Source organism: Bufo bufo, chromosome 1 (assembly GCF_905171765.1).
Source record: "Bufo bufo chromosome 1, aBufBuf1.1, whole genome shotgun sequence".
Lineage (NCBI taxonomy): Eukaryota > Metazoa > Chordata > Amphibia > Anura > Bufonidae > Bufo > Bufo bufo.
Genome location: NC_053389.1, coordinates 240069083 through 240084674, shown reverse-complemented (window position 1 = coordinate 240084674; position 15592 = coordinate 240069083). Strand labels below are relative to the sequence as shown.

At 48.4% G+C, this 15592-nt stretch overlaps 1 protein-coding gene across 1 annotated transcript; it reads left to right on the top strand.

The window, feature by feature from the left end:
* Positions 1–3840: 3840 nt before the first annotated feature.
* CMAS (cytidine monophosphate N-acetylneuraminic acid synthetase) lies at positions 3841–13859 on the top strand. The gene is made up of 8 exons (XM_040437708.1): positions 3841–4066; positions 6508–6650; positions 9022–9177; positions 9731–9861; positions 10024–10118; positions 12066–12234; positions 12715–12868; positions 13205–13859. The coding sequence occupies exons 1-8, from the start codon at positions 3891–3893 to the stop codon at positions 13378–13380; spliced, it is 1200 nt and encodes a 399-aa protein (XP_040293642.1). The 5' UTR covers positions 3841–3890; the 3' UTR covers positions 13381–13859.
* The last annotated feature ends 1733 nt before the right edge of the window (positions 13860–15592 follow it).

Here is a 15592-nt window from a genome sequence, read left to right as displayed (position 1 = left end):
ATCGGGCTGGAGAGGGCTGCTGGAGTTGGAGCTGAAGCACTCGCAACTGATGCTCACGCTCGGCCCGCTCACGTCGTTCTGCAGCTTGCTCCTGACGTTCTGCAGCCTCTGCTTGCTCGCGATGCTCTGCAGCCGCCATGAGGAGCTCAGAGGCTGCCTGGTCTCCGGCCTGGAGACGGTCCAGGGCAGCTTGTAGGAGAGCAGCCGAGCCTGCCAGGCTGGGGGTATGGGCAGGTGGAGTGAGGCCCAGACCTCACCTCTAGCAACTGGCTCCTTGGGGAGCTTTGGCTGTGCTCCCCCTCGCCTTGAATAAAGTTGTCTTCCATCTCCTCTCGGCCCCCTATCTGGACTGCGTCCTCACCGCTCATAGCCTCGGCCATCTCCTTAGCCTTGCTTCATGTGTAACTGGCCATTATTGCCACGGATGGTCACTGACACAGACTGCAACCTGATGCACACACACCTTATTGTATTTGCACTCAGACTGTCTAGTGTTGAGCTGATCTTAAGACTCCAGCGGCAAAAGCTACAGCTGGTAATCTTTAGTTTCTGGGAGTATGGGTCTCACACTCACACACTAGTATCTCGATCCCACTTTGCCACAGTGAAAACAGCGCTTCTCATTTGATATAAGCCCAGTCTGCTAACGGGATTATATAGGGTGAGAAAACAACCCGCGGTAGCTTATAACTAGGCCGAAACACGGACGTGGGGATTCGTGATCGAGATACAAGACAGCACAAAAATTATATATTTATTCGCCTTAAAGGGTTTCTACCACTTCGTTTTCCCATAATTAGCTTTCAGACACTAGCGATCCGCTAGTGTCTGCTCTCCCAAACAATCCTAATATAACTGTTTATTGTCCTGCCGTTTCGCTAAAAATCGAACTAATATAGATATGCTAATGAGCCTCTAGGTGCTATGGGGGCGTCATTAGCACCTAGAGGCTCGGTCTACCTTCACAAAATGCCGCCGCCCAGCGCGTCCCTCCAGCCCGCCCATCTCCTCCAGAATGCGATCCTCCCCGTGCGCGTCTGTATTCGGCGCATGCGCAGTGAATGTCTGACCGCTTCCCTGCTCAGACATCTCCACTGCGCCTGCGCCGATGACGTCATAGTGCTCCGAGGAACAGGCGCAGTGGAGATGTCTGTGCAGGGAAGCGGTCAGACATTCACTGCGCATGCGCCGAATACAGATGCGCACGGCGCATGCGCGAGAATTCGTCCGCTTGATCGCATTCCGGAGGAGATGGGCGGGCTGGAGGGACGCGCTGGGCGGTGGCAGTTTGTGAAGGTAGACCGAGCCTCTAGGTGCTAATGACGCTCCCATAGCACCTAGAGGCTCATTAGCATATCTATATAAGTTCGATTTTTAGCGAAACAGCAGGACAATAAACATTTATATTAGGATTGTTTGGGAGAGCAGACACTAGCGGATCGCTAGTGTCTGAAAGCTAATTATGGGAAAACGAAGTGGTAGAAACCCTTTAAGGGAAAACTAGATATAATACTATACACACAGAATATATACACTGGTCTGAGGTTACAAATACAGGTAATATGGTACACACAGGATTACACAGAGTATAAGTCAGTTACCGGGTAGATAAATGTTCCTTTGGGTTAGGATGGTGTAATAGTCCTTGGCTGCGGTCACGTGGGGGGCAGTGATGTCAGCTGTTTCTAGGTCTCTCCAAACACATGGCACGATGTGACCCCCTTTCAGAAAAAGACCCGCCCGCTTGCTGGCCCAAGCCTTTTAACCTGTAGCAGGCCCCTACTCTCCCGGCCTCTGGGAGTGGTCCCCCCCTCCCTGCTGATCCTAGCAGCTCAATGACCCACAAAACCCTTTAGGATTCATAGCTCCAGACCAGAACGTCACAGGGGGATGGTTCTGGGACCAACAGATCTGCCTGGGTTCCGGCTACAAGTAGAAACATGGTACCGTTAGTTGGTTTCTGTGGGGAGATATCTATATCTCCCTTCCCTGGCATCCCACCACCAAACTAAGACCATGGGCATGTTCATGGTGGCCACCGGGACACAAATATGTATCTGGTTTGCGCCTGTGATAGCCGGGCGATTCATAAGTCCTTATAAATCGCCGATTCCATGCTGTCTGCTAAATTTGATTGAACTGGGGAATGGCTTAGACCCCCTGCAGGGAGGTTTTCGTGCAGGATCCGTGCTGTCTAAATGGAGGTGTGAAATGTAACCAAATATGTCCTGCTAGGAGTTTTCTGCTATCTGGCTGCGGCTTTGAAGCAGGGCTCTCCTGTGGAGTTCACTACCTCTGCTATCTTTCGGCAAATGGTGGGTGTGAGGACATGGCTGACAGTTAATAATAATCCATATTCCTGACAGTGTTCAAGACTGATCCGTCTTGGCTATGTTAAAGATAATACAAACGGATCCGTTCTGAACGGATGCATGCAGTTGTATTATCTGAACGGGTGCGTTTGTGCAGATCCATGATGGATCCGCACCAAACACGAGTGTGAAAGTGGCCTTGTGGACTCTCACCTGCTCTTTTTTAGGACTTAATACACATGAACATTGCTCCAAATGTGCACTGCTTCCATTAGCCTGAGAGGTGAACGCTGGTGTGTGTTGTCAGAGCGGGAGTTGCCATGTCACAGGTAAAGAAGTTCATTTATCCACAACACTGCCGTGGACTTCTTTTCAGAGAGGCAATGATCAAATAAGGTGTCACCTATATTGTGTGGGGCCACATGGAGAGAAAAGAGGACTTGTGTGGGTGGGGGCATATGGGGAGAAAAGGGGACTTGGACAGTGCTACAAAGAGAGAAAAAAGAGCTTGTAGGGGCCACATGGAGACAAAAGGGGACTTGGAGGGTGCCATATGGATAGAAAAGGGGACAGGGGCCACATAGAGAGAAATGGGGACTTGGAAGGTGCCAAATGGAAAGGGATAGGGACTTGGGGGCCACATGGAGACAAAAGGAAACTTCTAGGGTCAAATGGAGACAATCAGGGACGTGTGGGGGGACACATGGAGAGAAAACGGGACTTGTGGGGAGCTACATTAGAGAAAAAGGGACTGGGGGCACATGGAGAGAGAAAATGGGACTTGGAGGCTGTCACATGGAGAAAAAAGGGGAGTTGAGGGGCCACATGAAGAGAGAACAGGGGACTTGGGGGGGGGGGGGAGGCGCGAATGGAGAGAAAAGGAGACTTGGGGGGCCACACGGAGAGAAGACTGGACTTGAGTAGCGTACTGGGTGAGGGGGACCATGGGATGCAAATCTGAGGAAGTGTGGTCATGGGCCATGGGCTGCAGGTGTATGGAGGCATGTCTGTAATTGTGGGGGGTGCCTGATGCATTATGTGAGGAGGGGTGGGGGCATCATGGTGTGTACTGTGTTCTGAGGGAAGGCTATAGGGGCCCTGTCCTGTAGTCTTGGTGGGGCATCCTGTCTAGTCTGTGTAAGCGTGGGTTGTAGGGGGATGGGATGTCATGGGGAGTAAGTCTCTTAAATAGGGGGGTCTTTGTTGCGTTGTGTATATGCTTAGGGGTGCAGCCTGCATGAGGGTTGGGTAGATATTTGGAAAGCCACTGAGATTGTACAGCCAGAGCCACTTCCACTCCGGCTCCTCAGGGGCATGTTGCCTTGTGAATGTCACGTGACATGCTAATCACCGGGGTTTGATTCAGCAGCAGGGTAATGTATATATCCCTGGTAATAAAGATTACAATAGTATCTACTACTGATGCGGATAACCGGAGGCGCCCGGTCCCTGCGGGATGGAGGGTAGTGCCGTGATGAGCTCTGCGAGAGGCGTCAGTCCAGCCTTTCTCCAACCACGTGACTCCCCATATAACTGACGTGTACGGAAGTGGATGATTCCTGACACGACTTGTGGAACATGGCAGCAGATTCGGGCTCCGGGGACTGCGGACCGAGGAGGGGACATTTGGCCGCTGTGGTGCTGGCCCGGGGCGGCAGTAAGGGGATTCCCCACAAGAACATTAAGAGGCTGGCCGGGAAGCCGCTCATCGCCTGGGTGCTGCGGGCGGCGCTGGACAGTGAAGCCTTCGACAGGTGAGGGAAACTTCATCACTCCTGTGACCCCCGTTACCAAGGAGACCATGTGACCTCCCCTATCAAAGAGAGCGAGCTTACCATGTGACCTCCCCTATCAAAGAGAGCTTCTTCCAGGTGACCCCTGTTACCAAGGAGAGAGCTTATCATGTGACCTCCCCTATCAAAGAGAGCTTCTTCCAGGTGACCCCTGTTACCAAGAAGAGAGCTTATCATGTGACCCCCCTATCAAAGAGAGAGAGCTTACCATGTAACCCCCCCCCCCTTATCAAAGAGAGAACTTACTATATAACCCTCCTTTATCAGAGAGAGCTTACCATGTAACCTCCCCCCCCCCTTATCAAAGAGAGAACTTACTATATAACCCCCCTATCAAAGAGAGAGAGCTTACCATGTAACCTCCCCCCCCTTATCAAAGAGAGAACTTACCATATAACCCTCTTTTATCAGAGAGAGAGCTTACCATGTGACCCCCCCTTAGAGAGAGAGAGAGAGCTTACCATGTGACCCCCCCCTTATCAGAGAGAGAAAGCTTACCATGTGACCCCCCTTATCAGAGAGAGAGCTTACCATGTGACCCCCCCCCCTTATCAGAGAGAGAAAGCTTACCATGTGACCCCCCTTATCAGAGAGAGAGCTTACCATGTGACCCCCCCCTTATCAGAGAGAGAAAGCTTACCATGTGACCCCCCTTATCAGAGAGAGAGCTTACCATGTGACCCCCCCCCCTTATCAGAGAGAGAAAGCTTACCATGTGACCCCCCTTATCAGAGAGAGAGCTTACCATGTGACCCCCCCTTATCAGAGAGAGAGCTTACCATGTGACCCCCCCTTATCAGAGAGAGAGCTTACCATGTGACCCCCCCTTATCAGAGAGAGAGCTTACCATGTGACCCCCCTTATCAGAGAGAGAGCTTACCATGTGACCCCCCCTTATCAGAGAGAGAGCTTACCATGTGACCCCCCCTTATCAGAGAGAGAGCTTACCATGTGACCCCCCCCTTATCAGAGAGAGAGCTTACCATGTGACCCCCCTATCAGAGAGAGAGAGAGCTTACCATGTGACCCCCCTATCAAAGAGAGAGAGAGCTTACCATGTGACCCCCCTATCAAAGAGAGAGAGCTTACCATGTGACCCCCCCTATCAAAGAGAGAGAGCTTACCATGTGACCCCCCCCTATCAAAGAGAGAGAGCTTACCATGTGACCCCCCTATCAGAGAGAGAGAGAGCATACCATGTGACCCCCCTATCAGAGAGAGAGAGCATACCATGTGAGCCCCCTATCAGAGAGAGAGCTTACCATGTGAGCCCCCTATCAGAGAGAGAGCTTACCATGTGAGCCCCCTATCAGAGAGAGAGAGCTTACCATGTGGCCCCCCCCTTATCAGAGAGAGAGAGAGCTTACCATGTGACCCCCCCCCCTTATCAAAGAGAGAACTTACCATATAACCCTCTTTTATCAGAGAGAGAGCTTACCATGTGACCCCCCTTATCAGAGAGAGAGCTTACCATGTGACCCCCCTTATCAAAGAGAGAGCTTACCATGTGACCCCCCTTATCAAAGAGAGAGCTTACCATGTGACCCCCCTTATCAGAGAGAGAGCTTACCATGTGACCCCCCTTATCAGAGAGAGAGCTTACCATGTGACCCCCCCCTTATCAGAGAGAGAGCTTACCATGTGACCCCCCCTTATCAGAGAGAGAGAGAGAGCTTACCATGTGACCCCCCCTATCAAAGAGAGAGAGAGCTTACCATGTGACCCCCCCCCCCTATCAAAGAGAGAGAGAGCTTACCATGTGACCCCCCTTATCAGAGAGAGAGCTTACCATGTGACCCCCCTTATCAGAGAGAGAGCTTACCATGTGACCCCCCTATCAAAGAGAGAGAGCTTACCATGTGACCCCCTCTACTGTGCAGACTGCCAGCCATGTAACCTTCTTTATTAAAGAGACAGCCCCATGTCACCCCTCCACCCTTACTGTGCAGTCAGCCTCCCCTTGTGATTCCCCCCCCCCCCCCCATTGCCTCTCCATATGACCCCCACCAGCACCACCATTACTGTGGAGTCAGCCTCCCCTTGTGATCCCCCCCCCCATTGCCTCTCCATATGACCCCCACCAGCACCACCATTACTGTGCAGTCAGCCTCCCCTTGTGATTCCCCCCCCCCCCCCCCCCCCCCCATTACTGTAGAGACAGCCTCTCCATATGACCCCCACCAGCACCACCATTACTGTGCAGTCAGCCCCCATGTGACCCTGGAGCAGAAGGATCTAATATCCAGTGCTTCTTTAGAATTACAGATATGCTGATGATTGGAGTTGTAGTCCACGGTTGGTATTGTGGTAGATATCATATATTTTCTCGCTCATTTACAGGGAAATTTTTCTAGTGATTGTAATTTTAATGCCAACTTAACCGATCTCTTTATTTGTTTCAGCGTCTGGGTTTCTACAGACAGCGATGAAATTGAGAAAGTAGCAAAAGACTATGGGGCGCAGGTACATCGGCGGAGTGAGGAGGTCTCCAAGGACACGTCCTCCTCCCTGGAGACCATACAGGAGTTCCTGCAGCATCATCCAGGTCTGTGATCATTGTAGCTCGGCTTATAATCCTGTGCCGATTGCCCCGGAGCCTGTCGGGTGGTCCTTGTGGGCGGCTGTTTGTCTTCCAGGGGTTTAGAGCCTTTCGGAGCTTTAGGCCTCTTTCACAGGGGCATCATGGATTTGGGCCGGATAAGATGCGAGTGCGTCGCGGGAAAATGCGCGATACATTTTAATGCCTTTTGCACGCGCGTGAGAAAAATTGGCATGTTTGATAGCCAAACCCGAACTTCTTCACAGAAGTTCGGGCTTGGGATCGGTGTTGTGTAGATTTTATTCTTAATACAGAATGCATAGTACAATAGGGCTGGAGGGGTTAAAAAAAATAATCTCTTATTCTCTTCTGTCTTCTTTGAGGAAAAGGACCTGTGGTGATGTCACTGCGCTGATCATGTGACGGACCATGTGATAAGTGTAGTGACGTCACCACAGGTCCTTCTCCTCCTGGACAGCAAAGATGAAGACAGAAGAGATGCCGGCTGCGCGAACAAGTGGATTAAGGTGAGTTAAATTATTATTATTATTTTTTTAACCCCTCCAGCCCTATTGTACTATGCATTCTGTATTCAGAATGCTATTATTTTCCCTTTATAACCATGTTATAAGGGAAAATAATAAAGATCGGGTCCCCATCCCGATCGTCACCTAGCAACTGTGCGTGAAAATCACACCGCATCTGCACGTGCTTGCGGATGCTTGCGATTTTCACGCAGCCCCATTCACTTCTATGGGGCCTGCGTTGCGTGAAAAACACACAAAATAGAACATGCTGCGATTTTCACGCAACGCACAAGTGATGCGTGAAAATCACCGCTCATGTGCACAGCCCCATAGAAATGAATGGGTCCGGATTCAGTGCGGGTGCAATGCGTTCACCTCGCCCGTGTGAAAGAGGCCTTAGTTACCCCCGGCTGGTACTCCGCACAACAGTCTCCCCTCAGACAGTGGTCACATCTACAAGCTAGCAGCTAAAGATGTCACCTCACCCTTTATAGTAAAAGACCTCCCACATGCACTGTAGCACAGTCTAATTACTCAGCCCTGCTCATCCTGCTCCTTCTGGTTCATAAGTGGAATGGCAGAACCTCAGTGAAGACCGACACTTTTCTGTTCATGGTGTTATTTTGCATGAATTTTGGTGTGGTTTTGGCACTGAAATCTGCATCACAAACTGCTTAATAGGAGTGTCCCATTGATTTAAATGTGACTATACACCAAAGTTAATTCGCTGAAGATAAGATGCCACTTATTGCAGTGTCCGCAGTGGATGGCTCCACACGGATTTGCCCCATTAAATGGGACTGAATCTGCACTCGGATCGGCAAATGTTTTTATGAGCTCACCCTAAGGGCGCATTTAGACGACGCGCTGTGTTTTGCCATCTGCAAATTGCAGATCCGCAAAACATGGATGCCGTCCGTGTGCCTTCTGCAATTTGCGGAACCGAATGGGTGGCCCATTATAGAAATGCCGCAATTGCAGACGAGAATAAGACCTGCTCTATTTTTTTTGCAGAGCCGCGTAACGGAACTACGGATGCGGACAGCACACGGTATGCTGTCCGCATCTTTTGTGGCCCTATTGAAATGAATGGGTCCGCACCCGTTCCTCAAAATTGCAGAACGGATGCTGGCTTATTCAAACAGTCGTCTGAATGAGCCCTAATACTACACTTGTGGGGGTCGAGGCGTTTGAACACATTGTTGGCTTTAGTGGCTGTAACTCTGCGTCTGTAGAAAAGATTTCCCTTTAAACCGGTATTCAGATTAGAGGATGGGACATAACTATTAGATCTCGAAAATCGGGGGCCTCCATAGTAAATGGAGCCGCAGTTTGAGCATAGCCACTGCCTCTCCAGTGAATGGATGGAGCAGCAGGGCGCCTGCTCAACCTGCCGCTCCATTCATATCAGGAGTACAAGGCCACGATCGATGGGGGTGCCAGTGGTCTAATAGTTATCCCCTATACCAGAGGTCGCAATGGCGCCTGTACAAGCGTCATGCTGTAGATGCTTGTACAGGCCTTATTAATACACATATACTTTCCCTGCTATTAATGAGCTCGCTGTGAACAGTATTTTTTTTTATGGGAGGCAGTGTGTACATGCGCAGTAAAGATATTTGGGTTCCCGCGATGCTGCTGAACTGCTCCCATCCAGCTTTCCGATCATTGGATGTCAGCAGAAACGGCAGGAAAATGACTGGGTGAAGTTCAGCAGTAAATTGGTCCTCAGAACAAGGAGCGGTGAATAGATGGCACTGACTTTAGCACCCGGGTAGTACTGTGTGTTCTACAGTTCTGCTGTCATCTTGAGCCACTGAGGTCTCTCATGAATCTCTTCTCTTCTGTAGAGGTGGATATCGTGGGGAACATCCAGGCCACGTCTCCGTGTCTCCACCCAGCGGATCTTATCAAGGTTGTGGATATGATCCGCACTCATGGCTGCGACTCTGTGTTTTCTGTTGTTCGGCATCACCTGTTCCGGTGGCGAGAGGTGACAGCTCCAGGTAAGGGGGCATGGATGTCATCCGTGGTTTATTAAGATGGAAATTAGTCACTGACAACGTCATAATCTATGTAAGGGGTAGGGGGAGGTGAGTGATAAGGATCAGAAACTTACCGGTGATGGCTGCAGACTTAAATGGGTTATCTAACCCCCTAAGGCCTGGGCCCCTCAGATAGGTTATACTTGCCCAGCTCCGCGTGACGGGGGAGGGCAGCCAATAGCAGGCAGCGTCAGGAACGAGCCTCCCTAGCATTGCGCGTGATTCTACGAAGGCTCGTCCCCGTTGCAGCCCGTTATTGGCTACCAACAACCCGTTGCGCGACGGGGAGACGTGCAGGGAGCAGGAGGAACGTGGGCCTGGGGAGTGAGGTAAGTATAACCTATCTGAGGGGCCCGGGCATTATGGGGGTCATTATAGGGGTTCGATAACCCCTTCAAGTCTCAGGACACTTGATTTTGTTTTGAGTGCATTGGGGGGAGGGGGGAGTGATCAGAGTAAGTAGGGAGACTGCTGTTTGCAACTATGAGTGACCCCCTGACAATGTATTGGACAGGTGAGTTCACAGTGGCGGAGAACCTGAACCCAGCTCGTAGGCCGCGTCGCCAGGACTGGAGGGGTGAACTCTACGAGAACGGCTCCTTCTACTTCGCCACCAAAGAGCTGATTGTTCGTGGCCTCCTGCAGGTAGGTGTCTCTTTACTTCTCTTATTCAGAGGCAGCCTAAGGTGAGATCACAGCAGAACTTCACCCATAGATCATACCGTAAGGACTTGTCCTATTACGAGTCCATTAGTCTCTGTACGTGGCTCAAGTTGTTGATAGTAGTTTTGATCTATTTCTTCTCAGGGCGGAAAGATGGCCTATTATGAGATGAAGCCAGAGCACAGCGTCGACATAGACATTGACCTGGACTGGCCAATTGCAGAACAAAGGGTTAAAAGGTAAGAGGAGTCCTCTCAATTGCAGGCTTCTCCTGTAATGTAATATGCATTACCTAAGTGTTGTCATATCTACTAAATAGTTCTTCAAACATTTTTCAAATGGAAGGAAAAATAAAGGACTTCTTGGTCCTTTGACATACCATGACTTCTCGGAGATGGAAATAACAGGCGTATGAAAATATCTATTAACATTAAAGGGATTTTTCAAAGACTTTTATACTGATGGCCGGTCCTTGAGAGAGTAGTCATCAATATGTAGGTCTGACTGTGGGGGGGGGGACTAATCGGCTTTTTTACAGCAGCTCCGGATATCTGAACTACATAGGTCTCCACTGTGTAGTGGATGGATACTGCTGCAGTAAAAGCTTGCTAGTCACCAGCGCTCTGGGTTCAGCGCCAATTAGGGATGAGCGTATCGACTTTGGATGAAACAGCCAAAGTCGATTTGCATAAAACTTTGTCAGAATACTGTACGGAGCGAGCGCTCCGTACAGTATTAGAATGTATTGGCTCCGATGAGCCGAAGATATTACTGGTAATAACTTCAGAAATTAATTTCTACTGTTAAAAACCTTTTACCGAACTCTGTTCAGTTTCAAGTGGTACCTTGGAACCGAACCAGAGTTCGGTAAAAGGTTTTTAACAGTAGAAATACATTTCTGAAGTTATTAAACAAAGTCTCGCGAGACTTCGCAAAGTAATAACTTTGGCTCATCAGAGCCAATACATTCTAATACTGTACGCTCACTCCGTACAGTATTCTGACAGTTTTATGCGAATCGACTTCGGATGTTTCATCCGAAGTCGATTCGCTCATCCCTAGCCCCAATCTCTCTTCTCTGCTTCCATTCCCCACAGGACCAGAAATGTGGTGTGATTGGCTGGATGCAGTGATGTGTGTGCGGACCGTACATCACACTTCTGGCCCAGCGGGGAATTAGAGCGAAGGTGAAAGGTGAGTCTGCAACAAGGAGTTTTCTCAAAGATTTTAATACTGATGATCTATCCTCTGGATATACCTGGGACCCCCACCAATCAGCTGTTCGAGGAGGCACCGACGCTACTGTGAGCACTGCGGCCTTCTCCAGCTTTTCCAAGGGCAGTGAAGACAAGTTTATCGGTCACGTGGTCTAGGCACAGGCCAGCCCTATAGAAGTGAATGGGGCTGAGCTGCAATACCAAGCACAACTGCTATACAATGTACAGCGCTATGCTTAGTAAGCTTTGAGAAGTCGGCAGTGCTCAAAGAGGTCTGGTGTCTTCTCAAACAGCTGATCGTGGGGGTCCCAGGTGTCGGACTCCCACCAATCCAGAGGATAGGTAATCAGTATTAAAATCTCAGAAAACCCTTTAAGGGTCCATTCACACGTCCGCATCTGTTCCGCAATTTTGCAGAACAGGTGCGGACCCATTCCTTTTCAGTTCCGCCAAAAAAATAGCAATTGCGGACCAGAAAAGGCATTTTCTATGAGATTGCCGGTGATGTGCGGTCCGCAAAATGCGGGCATACACCTTCAATAGCTGTCAGCTGAACAATCATTTGGCTCAGAACATACACGTTTTGCTTGGATGCACATTTATGTGTATTCTATGGGCAGGGAGGAGAAAACCGCTGCTAGACACTTCTAGCGGTGGCTCATCTCCAAAGAGAACAGAAGGACCAGACGAAAATATTCATTCGGACAATATTACACTAATGTGTATGGGGGTCCTAATCCCACAGAGTCTTTCCACACATCACCACCCTGATGAGCGCTCTGTTGACTTGCTGCCTAATATTTACCCCATCACTTGTCTGGTGCTGTTGTAATGAGATTAAAACCACTGACAGATGGCGATTATGTTCTTGCCAATTACTTTCTCCGTTAGAAGTCAGCACTGACTATATGAATAAGGAGCAGTGACCCCTAATTGTGGGTAACCGCCATGTCTCTCTTGCCCTGACAGGTTCGGGTATTTTGGTAAAGGGATGTCCACAGTGGTGAAGTTGTTAGTCTGTAATATTGATGGCTGCCTCACTGACGGCCGAGTCTATGTCAATCAAGAGCACGAGTTCACTTCCTACAGTCTGCGCGATCTTGACGGGATCCGGAAACTGCTGGACCGAGATGTCACGGTCAGTGCACTGAGGGGTTTATCCAGTTTGGGTTACTCTTTTTTTATATTTTGGGCTGTATGATTAGGTACCCCAAGATCAGCTTTTGTAAGCAGTGAAGCTGGTGCTGAATGCTCGTCACCTTCCCAGCTCTTAAGAACTAAAGCAGTAGACGCAGGGATGCTCAACCTGTGGCCCTCCAGCTGTTGTACAACTACAATTCCCACCATTCCCTGCTGTAGGCATGCTGGGAGTTGTAGTTTTGCAGCAGCTGGAGGGCCGCAGGTTGAGCATGCCTGCGTAGAGGTTTCTGTAGAAGATGAAGCACATCAGGCTCAGGTGCACTCACAAGTAGGACAGCCACTTTTATGTGTGGGAATTGTTGGGGTTCAACACTACAGGACTCCCTACCGTCTTATGTTGTTGACGGTGTTGCATGTGACACCCAGTTACTGCCGAATCATCCCTCTGACTGCTCTAATTGTCGCTCATCTTTCTCAGGTCCTTTTAATCTCGGAGAGAGATATCCGTTCATCTCTGATCTCCAATCTGAAACTGCCATGTGAGTTCGAGGTCAACGTCACCGACAAGAGGGCGGTGCTGCAGAGGTGGATGAGCAAGATGGGACTGTCCTGGATCCAGGCTGCGTACATGGGTTAGTGGCAGATCAGGGGCAGTGTGGAGTAGGGGGGTCAGTATGAAAGGGGAGGGATCTCCTGGGTACATGCGAACATTGTAAATTATAACAAGATTAGAGACCTACATACCTCATACTCTACGTTGGTGGCACTATAATGGGGGGTGCCCTAAACAGTCTCCTATTCAGTACATAGATATAAGCCAACTCCACCAGATGTGATGTTGATATTTACTGTGATTATATGTTTTGGGGCCTCAGGCTGTCAGTTCATACTGGGTGTTGTAGTATGACTTGCAGGGCACTTTTCAATCGTATTATGGCTGTGCGGTAATCTCCCCATTTTCTGGACAGGATGCAGTGACTCTGATGTGGAGTGTCTGAAGCTCGCCGGTGTTAGCGGGGTCCCAGCAGGCGCATCGACAGCTGCCAAGATGACTGACAGCTTTACTTGCACACAGGGAGGCGGCTATGGCGCCATCCAGGAGTTTGCTGAACATGTTATAAGCCTGATGGACAGCGGGAGGTAACTGGACACTGACCACGACGTTATCCAAGGAAGCTCTCCTGCTATGTTTTACGTCTGTTCTCCTCCATTATTTCGCAGCATGCCCTGCGTGCAGTAATAAGAATTTTAATCTTAGTTTTTATTTGAGCGAAGCTGCGAGCAGCTTGAAATCTGTGTCCAGGCTCGCAGGGGTCAGTTTTATTACACATTATGACGGAAGAAAGACGCTTTTTATTTGTTGCCTTTTATGTCTTTTCATACATTTTATCTTATAGGAATGTGGGATGTTGAGGGTTGTTGTTTGTGTAACGTTGAGTCCATTGACTCGCTATATCCACAAGATCCTCTAAAATGTTTACAAATATTGGGATAAATCCATGAATTTGCTCTAATTTATTCTTTTGTGCCATTGGAGATTTTATTTAATTCAAGATGCGGTTTAATGTGTTTTTCTATTGGCCGGGACCATGTGCCTGCAATAAATACTATATGGTGACGAGATCATGTCTGGTTAGTGTTTTTATTTTTATTTAAAATAATCTCTTACAGTACATATTTCACTGGCACCTCCACAGCGGCACTGACAGGAGGGTTTACCTGCCCCTCTCATGGGACAGGAAACCATGTGAAAGCCACAGATAAAGAGCCTTCTCCCCATACCTGTTTCAGTTTGTTTCCTGTCCCTTGTGTGATGCATAGAAGATTTTCTGCCAGGATTATTCATCTTATATCTTCTTCTTTTGTTCAGGCTTTCTTCTTAACCAAAAATATAAGGTACAATCCCTGTTGAGATATTATTCCCTCTAGCGCTGCAAATCCCAGGACAAAGTGAGTAAAAATGGTCCGCACAATAAAATAGGAAAAAAAGGATTGCGCTGCAGGAGAGTGTTCTTATTGTATTTAGGTCCAATGATATTGGTGTTCTATTTTCTATGGAAATCCTCAGTCAAACAGGTTCATCTATACACATCAATCACAGCTACAGTGTGGAAATCTGAAATAAAATAGAAACCGCACTATGGTGTAGTAACTTCTCAAAGGAGGTGTCACCTGTGAACAGGTTATACTCACAAAACTCAGATGGTATTGCGCGTAACAAGCAGGCTCAGTGATGTCATCCACCAAGGAACTTCGCACACTGAGATGAAGGTAAATCTGGAGTGGTCAGGAGGACGGATGTAGGTTTGTACTATAGCTGGTAGATGTACAATCACCCTAAGATGCCGCCTAAGAAACCGCACTGACCGGGGCTTCACCGCTTGTGTAAAATTCTGCCAATGTCCACGATCCCGAAGATGGAAAACCACTTTCACAGAATATCACCAGACTCTCCACTCTTCGGAGTCTCAAAGAAAGGAGGTCAACCAATAGTGAAGTACGTACCAGTGTTGAATGGAAAATATTTAATATACTCACAAAAAAACACAAGTATAGGAGCAAGTTAAAAAAAAGTCCACAGTGCCCGACCCTGGTTTCGCCATAATGCTGAAAAGTACACACACACATATAAAAATATATATAAATAAACAATAAAAAAAAAATTGGTGAAAATAAAATCACATTCAGGATCCACAAACCTAGTACAATCGCATTTGGGACCTACATCTCCCTGTCATATACAACGCAAACCTATTCCTAGTATGGAGGATTTTAGACTATACAGGCATTCACGTTGCATTCAATGTTTAGTCCCTGGGGCTGAATGGTGTTTAATAGAAACATCCACTCCACCTCCTTTTTATTTAATATTGAAATAAAATCTCCTCCCCGTATAGGAGTATGGACCAACTCAATACCAGTGAAAAGGAACCCCTTGGGATTTTTTGGGTGGTGAATTTTAAAATGGAGAGAGACACTGAGTCTCAAGACCTTTTTTGATTATTACAAATATGTTCTTGCACTCGAGTTTTCAGACTACGTGTGGTTCTCCCCACATATTGGAGGCCACACGGGCACTCCAACAAATAAATGATACCCACATTATTACAGGACAGATTGCCTTTTATTTTAAAATTAGTATCTGCTCTTTTTTTGGATGCTACAGAGTCCACAAACATTTTCCGATCTTTAGAGATGCGGTTTTTGCAGGGTATGCAAAAACCGCACCATGTGAACTTACACTTGTATGCGGCCTTATGTTTTTTATTGGTAGCAAAGCTGGCACTATGCACCAACCTATTAGTAAGATTACTGGCTCTTTTAAAAACTACAGGGGGTTTCTCTGGCAAATCCTT